Source organism: Telopea speciosissima, chromosome 7 (genome assembly GCF_018873765.1).
Source record: "Telopea speciosissima isolate NSW1024214 ecotype Mountain lineage chromosome 7, Tspe_v1, whole genome shotgun sequence".
Lineage (NCBI taxonomy): Eukaryota > Viridiplantae > Streptophyta > Magnoliopsida > Proteales > Proteaceae > Telopea > Telopea speciosissima.
The window spans coordinates 21,620,085-21,628,296 of record NC_057922.1 but is presented as its reverse complement, the minus strand read 5'-3'; the positions used below and the strand labels follow the sequence as shown (position 1 = coordinate 21,628,296).

Sequence of the window (8,212 nt, the reverse complement as noted above, 5' to 3'; positions counted from 1 at the left end):
TTAGGAATTGGAGACGATTAAAATCCGTGTTGGATATTTCTTGTCATGTTGGAGTGTGACTTATTTTATTATTTTTAGTTCCTTGCCTGGCCCAGTTCCCTCGGTGCCTGTAATAAGGGGGGTAGACCTCACTCGGGCATTATGTTCAGGTAGAGGTAGGGTGGTCATTGCGTTCCCCCTCCCCCTTATTATAGGCACTGGGGGAACTAAGTTGGTCAGGGAGTTGTTCTAAAAATTGATCTAATTATATATATACAAGTCCAATAATAGTAGTTGTAGAATACATGACACAACCCCAACATACAGGGTTCCATTTCTTACCCGTTCCATTTCCTCTAATAGAGGGGGGGGGGGTTGGACTCCATCCGAGCAGTGTGTTCGAGTAGGGGTAGGGTGGTTATTTCTGTCCCCTCTATTAGAGGAATTTGGGGAAATGGAGCTACTCAGGAAATGAGGCAGATAAAGGAAGACACAAACTACGATTGGTTTTGCGCATGGGTTAGGATGTTTAATGGCAATTGGATGAGGTAGCTAATTTGCTCAAACAGTTTAAGCATTAGAAGCAGGGTTTTAAAATGCGAAATCGAAGACAAAATGGGTCAGAGACGATTTCGTTCCTCAGATCCAAAAATATGGAATTTCTAAGATTTTTAGGCGAAATCAATCATGGCCGATTCTTAAAACCCTGATTAGAAGACTTACCTATACCTATACAATTAGCTATGGAAGAATAGCTCTACAAATTGAAGTCAAGAAAGTGGATCAACAACAAAAATTGGATCAACCAACGGACGCCAATGAAGTTGTGGATTATGTTAAGTCTACAACCTAGCACAGTTGGCCATGGGAAATTATGGACACTCTTTTGTCGATAGAATGCATTATAGAGGAATAAAAAAAGGGGAGAATGTTCTCTGAGCCACAGCGCAGTCTGCGTTCATGCACATGGGTAGCCTGTGCAGGGGGGTAGGGTGGTCATTGCGACCACCTCCATGTGTCTGGGCGCAGGCTGCGTTGCAGCACAAAGAACAACGGTCCTATATTAGAGAAGGAAGGATTGAGATCTTGGTTTTGGTTAAACCCAAAATTGAGATGTGTTGGATCCTGTTTCGAGGTTTTGATACTGGATTTCGATCTTGGACCTTCCCCTGACAACTCGAAGATTTCGATCAATTTCAACCGAGATTTAATTCCATGGGCACGACTGGTCCGAGTTGATAGCCCTCAATTGAAAGCAATTAAAAATTTTGGTAATGCGTCTATTTATGGATTTGCGATATGTTTAATCATTAATGGAGTTAATAGCAAATGTAAGATATTGCTCGTTAAGAAGGATTATGAGATGGTTCAACTAATATAAGAAAGAAATTAATGGTTCGTTCGTTATGAAGGAATAAGAGAGATTGGTTGTTCAACTAATGAAAGACAAGGTTCGTTATAAAAGGATAAGAGAAAATGACCTCTTGAGTTGCCTTCAGTAACAAGACTAACGGTAGGAGATTGAAGGCTACGAGTCAATAAGGGACGTTAGAGAAACTATTCCACTACTCTTCCCTCACTCTTTCCCTTTCTCGTTTTTTTTTTTTGTGAAAGAAGATAGTTTGGCACCCACTTATAACACCCACCACTAAATTGTCATAACTGTCTACTTAAAATTACAAAACTACCTACTAATAGGGGTTTTGCCTACTTCAAACCGGACCAGTCAACCCAAGGTTTGGATAGGCAATTTGATCATGATTAACAGACAAGCTGGTCTAATTCTTGTCTTGATCCATGAGTCAACTTAGACCAGTTTATCATTTTCGGCCCAATTGATAAGTGAGTCAGGTTCATTCCTGGCTAATTGGTAAGGTTCCATGATCACAAACATGACGATTGTTGGGGGTAGGATGTCTTGTATTCTATTGCATGGGTTTGTGGTTGAATCCAAAGGATTTACATAGGGTGATTCGGGAAGTTTATAAAGACAGAGAGGCATAAGGATGTACAAGGGGTTGTCACCCTATTCTCCATTTTTAGTAAAAGCCTCTCTCATCTCTCTGTAGATGTAGGCACCTTATCAAACCATGTAAATCTTTGCGTTATATGATTGATTGTTTGCTATATATTTTTTTTCTATATCATTATAGGATATCGTTTCTATAACTACAAAGTGGAAAAATTATCTCCTCTAGTTCCCAGTCCGGCCTAGTTTTCCAGTGCCTCTAATAATGGGGGGGGGGGGGGAGGTAACCCAACTGGATAGAGGTAGGGTGATCATTGTGGCCCTGTTAAGGAATTTTTATCCTCTCAATTACACTGCCTGTAGTTGACTGTCAAGTACATCTAATAAAGGGAGATGGACCCCACCTCGGGTAGTGTGTTCAGGCAGGGGGTAGGATAGTCATTTTTGCTCCTCTGTTAGATGTACTTGACTCAAGTACAGGCAGTGTAATTGAGAGGACAAAGATCCTCCAGTTAGGGGCACTGGGAACTGAAGCCGTCTGAAGGGGATAAAGTGGAACCTTTCTGACCGTTTTGATGAAGGTGTTGGGTTCCCATTGTGCTGCTTAGAAGCTGAAGTACTCTTGGTCTACCCAAGCAGCCAACCCAACCACTTCTCTAACCCAGCCCACCTTTGGAAACAAAAGATCATTATGAAAAAAATTAAGAGGTGGGTACCAATAGGGTGTCTATCCAGGCAGAAACAGAGTCTTAGAAGGATCAAACAAACACAACAAAACAGAAAAGAATTAATAAATTAAGAAGAAATTGGCTTCAATGACACTCTAAAGTTAAGCTTAACCAACTTCATGCCTATGGGTTGGACAGCCGCTCCCCAACTTGGGCTCTGTTGATGTTGCCTGTCTGTTTCATTTCTCACTCTCTCTCTCTCTCTCTCTCTCTCTCTCTCTCTCACCCTCTCAGCTCTCAGCTTTTATATAAACTTCTTTCACAGGTTTCCATGGTGTGCATCCAAAGATCACGAGTGAGTCAAGAGAAATCCATCTTTCTGAAAAATGGGTTCTTCTCTTAACACATCATTTGCTTCCATCAAAATTCTGATCTTCACAATTAGCCTTATTTGCCTTCTGACTGAGCTTGCAGTTGCAAAACACACTGGGAGGATAACAAGGCATTACAAGTTTGATGTAAGTGTCTGATATCACCTGAAATCTCTGATTTTCTCTTATTCTGATCATCTGATCAACTGATCAACTATTTCTTTCATCACAGATAAAGATGCAAAATGTGACAAGACTCTGCCACACCAAAAGCATAGTGACAGTGAATGGACAATTTCCTGGGCCTAGGATCATAGCAAGGGAAGGAGACCGTGTGGTTATCAAGGTTGTTAACCATGTCAGCCACAATCTCACCTTGCATTGGTAAGTCATATATGGAACTAATTAACATTTCTCTACACTATCTATATGAAACTTTAATGCAAACTGGTATCTCATATTTTGATGTGTGCAGGCATGGTGTGCGGCAGCTAAGGAGTGGATGGGCAGATGGGCCAGCTTATGTGACTCAATGCCCCATACAAACAGGGCAGAGCTATGTCTACAACTTTACCATTATTGGCCAAAGAGGAACTCTGTTCTGGCATGCCCACATCTCTTGGCTAAGGGCAACTGTCTATGGACCCATTGTTATTCTCCCTAAGAGAAATGTTCCCTACCCATTCACAAAACCCTACAAGGAAGTCCCAATTATCTTTGGTAATTCTTTTGATGACCCTTCTCCGTACTCTTTGATTAGTACATCAGCGTCATAAATGTTCTGCCCCCTATAGTACGAAGTCGATAATACCCCCTTGACCCTTCTTTAGAAGTTTAATATTCAGTTGGGAATTTTTACAGGAGAGTGGTGGAATGCGGATACTGAAGCAGTTATCAAACAAGCTATGAGAATAGGGTTAGCTCCTAATTTGTCTGATGCCTACACCATTAATGGTCTCCCTGGACCCTTATACAATTGCTCTTCCAAAGGTACCAAAATGACAAAAAAAAAAAACTATATAGAAAGTGTTAAATGGTGAACTATATACCAAATCTTATTTGCTAAACTCTGTTTGGTGGCTACAGATACATTCAAGTTGAAGGTGAAACCAGGGAAGACATATCTCTTACGTTTGATCAATGCTGCATTGAATGATGAACTCTTCTTCAGAATTGCCGATCACAGCCTAACTGTTGTTGAGGCAGATGCTATATATGTGAAGCCATTCAAGACAGATACTATCCTTATTACTCCAGGACAAACTACCAATGTCCTTCTCAAGACCAAACACCATCACATCTCCACTACAACCTTTCTCATGGCTGCTAGACCTTATGCTACTATCACTACCTTTGACAATTCCACCACTTCTGGGATTCTAGAATATGAAAAGCCCTTAAATTCCACAATCAACAAGAACAAGAAGAAGCTTGTTCTCTTGAAACCAACACTCCCAGTCTTTAATGATACTACCTTTAGTGACAATTTTGCCAAGAAACATAGGAGCTTAGCCACTACTCAATTCCCTGCAAAAGTTCCACAGAAAGTTGATAAACAGTTCTTCTTCACTGTAGGATTGGGACTCAGTCAATGCTCTAAGAACAGTACTTGCCAAGGTCCTAATAACACAAGATTGGCAGCTGCCATTAACAATGTTTCCTTTGTGCAACCAACCACAGCCCTCCTCCAAGCTCATTTTTTCCGGCAATCTCGCGGAGTTTTCACCACAGATTTCCCCACCAACCCACCATTCCTTTTCAATTACACAGGGGCACCGCCTAACAATATCATGGTGAAGCGTGGGACTAAAGTGGTAGCATTGCCATTTAACACAACTGTGGAGCTAGTGATGCAGGACACTAGTGTTCTTGGTGCTGAGAGTCACCCTCTCCACCTTCATGGCTTCAATTTCTTTGTGGTTGGTCAAGGATTTGGCAACTTTGATCCTAAGAATGACCCTGCAAAATTTAATCTTGTTGATCCCATGGAGAGGAACACTGTTGGGGTTCCATCTGGTGGTTGGGTCGCCATTCGCTTTCTTGCGGATAACCCAGGTGGGTTTAAAAAGTTCACTACAGTAGTTTTCAACTAAGAAGCTGACCAACTTTTAACAAACTTTTGTTAAACATCACCATCGAATAACTAATATGTACATGATGATGGTGAGACCTTGCCCAATTAGGGATGAAACTTGGGCTGGGCCCATGGTTTGAGGAATCAGTATCGGATCGGCGGATTCATTTCGGTATTGGTGGAGATAGATACCAATTAATATCGGTATTGGTGGAGATCGATACAATACCAATACAGGGGTAATACTGACCAAGGGTGAAACTGTAAATAAGACCATTTTTTATTAGAAATTTAAGGGTGAAACCGTCCGATCAGGATTGGTATCGTATTGGCATCCGATGAAACTGATACCGATCCGAATACTGATTACTAAAACCCTGGCTGGGCCTGCTGAATCAGCCCAACTCTGGAATTAGCCCAAATTTTATGGCCTCGGCTGAGCGCGAAAGATTTACAGCTGGCCTGGCCCAAGCCCAAACTTATAAAAATGCATATTTAAAGCAACAAAAGCGCTTACTTGTCAAATTGTACTGATTCACCTCTTTATGATGATGATGATGATGATGAAAAAATGTGTTGACAGGTGTATGGTTTATGCACTGCCACTTGGAAGTCCACACCAGCTGGGGTCTGAAGATGGCATGGGTAGTCATGGATGGGAAGCTACCCAAACAAAAGTTGCCGCCTCCACCGTCTGATCTCCCCAAGTGTTGACCTTTGACCATAGTTTAGTCCCATTTGAACTCTTTTTTTTTTAGGGTTTCAATTCTTTGGTTGAAGGAAAAAAAAAAAGAATAGGCACTCCAACAGAGGGAGAAAGAAAAAGGAGAGATAGTCGTTTCAATCTGCATTTTTGTAATTTTTGTTCTTTCTTGCAATCCGTCCACTTGGATTTTTTTGTTTTGGTAACTCGTCCACTTGGATTAAAAACATAAATTGAGAGGAATTTTTTATGAAGAGGTTGTTCAATAATTCAAAGTCTCATTGTTTTTGCTTATGGATTTCTTTAACTAAAGGAAACAAATTTGATCCCACTTCTCTTCCCCACCCTTTGGTTTGGTCTGGTCCGGATTGAACTGATTAGTTTGGATCGATCAAACCGGTTCGGACTGAACTTTGACACCCTTAACTCCAAATAAAAAAACTCTATAAATTATCTCCTATTCCCATCAGATTCAACTTGCAATTCGATCAATTTTATATAGGAGCATGGTTTGTAATCTCGGGACAGATTGGTATCGGTTGAGGTCAATCTCAAATATTGACTGATCCGATACCGATCCATGGGTACGATTCAGGAGTAGAAACATAATAAAAATCAATTTTTATTAAAAAGCAAAGGTAATTCTGTCCAATTTGGATCCTCTACTATCGAGCTGCCCATACACGACAAGACGTGCAATGACTGCCTCACCCCTGTCCGAATACCTTACCCGAGTGGGGGTAAGGCAGTCATTGCACACCTCATCGTGTCTGAACAGCACGGTTCTGCCAGGCAGTTCGGCAATAGAGGATTTGGATCCAATTTCGTCCATTCCAAACCAATTAAAGGCAATCTGGATTGATCCAATTTTTTATACCTTAAATCACGATAGGAATTATGCATATGTTTCTACTGTTTTCGTCTCTAGAATTCTAATTAATTATTCTTAAAGGAAGACAATTTTATCAATTTCCTTTTCATAAAAACTCATTGATATTTTGAAATCAATCAATTTTTTAAAAAATAGAAAATAAAAACACCCTAATAGAAACAGAAAACTAATTAATTTATCAAGATAGTTGAAGTACATACTAATCCAAACCTAAAGAACTAAGTAAACTAAATTATACGAATTTATTTGTAAATGGAAATATTTAATTTAATTTTTTTTCTTTAGGAAAAAGTTCTTTAAATAAGCGGTATAGTGATGTGCTACAACGATTTCATTCATAGAAAGGCAACAAGGTCATTTCTTGTGAAGAAGAAAGACAGAGAAAGAGACAGTGTACCCTCCCTTGATGGCTCACATAACCTCCTTCCTCTTGCTTTTGTGTTTTAACTCATGTCTCCTTTTTCTTAAATAAATATTTTACTTAAACTAAAGTTTTTAATATTTATGAAATAAATGTTAAAGCAAATAGTGAAAGTGGTGGACAAATAATACCAAAAGATGTATGATTGGACATAAGTACAATTATTTTTAAGAAAAATTAAAGATGTGCAATAAACATATAAATATTCCCTCAAAAAAAAAAAAAACACTAATAGAATATCTTACTGTTGCGTCAAGAAATCGTCGAGCGGTCCTGCGAGTGCCGTCACCTGCAAGTGGACCAAGGGGCCAACAGAGAGAACCGGTGTGGTTCCGGCCTAGGGCTCTTCGATGCCAAAGTTAGATCTCGTGGCGCAAATAGATGAATAGTGATTATTCAGTATGAGATTAGATGTCCCCGATACGGTTGTGTACCTTGCCTTTTATAGTAGCATATGGCGGTGTGGAGAGTCCCAGTTTGATGGCGATTGTGCCGTTGAGTGGATAGAGGCCCTGGGTAACGGGGCTCTATCCTGATTGGCCATCTCCCCGTGGGAGGGAGTGTCCTGGTGGCATCAGGATCCTTGGTGGATAGATACCCGCGCGTGGTGATAACGTCCTTGGTACTTGAATCCGTCTGGGTGACGTGACCTCTAAGCGACGGTCTAGAGTCCTGATAGTGACATGAGTCTTAGCGATACGATCGGATCATAGATGGGTGGCCCCCACCTCACGTGCCCACGATGCTGTGCCTGGGTGCAGGCCGCGCCTGGGTGAGGCCGCGCCTGGATGTGTGGCCGTGCCTAGGTGAGGCCTCGCCCGCCTGGATGTGTGGCCGCGCCCGAGGGGTGGCCATGCCTGGGTGAGGCCGCGCCGGAGGGGTGGCCGCGCCTGGGTGAGGCCGCGCCCTGATGTGTGGCCGAGCCCGAGTGGTGGCCGCGCCTGGGTGAGGCCGCGCCCGAGTGCTAGGACCCGGTTCGTTCTCCTTGGCTATGGAACGGGTCGCCTGTGACACGTGGCGATCGTTGATTGGCCCGGTGAATATTGGATGTATCACTTACTTAGACCTCCTCATTACAATACTAATGATTGCCTACCTTTGCTTAGCATGAGTCATTAAGCTAGTCATTCTATAA

At 41.7% G+C, this 8,212-nt stretch overlaps 1 protein-coding gene across 1 annotated transcript; it reads left to right on the top strand.

Moving 5' to 3' along the window:
• The first annotated feature begins 3,002 nt into the window (after nt 1-3,002).
• LOC122666872 (laccase-17-like) lies at nt 3,003-5,827 on the top strand. Its single transcript, XM_043862968.1, has 6 exons — nt 3,003-3,134; nt 3,220-3,371; nt 3,463-3,707; nt 3,849-3,977; nt 4,074-5,042; nt 5,645-5,827. Exons 1-6 carry the CDS (start codon nt 3,003-3,005, stop codon nt 5,773-5,775), a joined length of 1,758 nt encoding a protein of 585 aa, XP_043718903.1. The 3' UTR covers nt 5,776-5,827.
• The last annotated feature ends 2,385 nt before the right edge of the window (nt 5,828-8,212 follow it).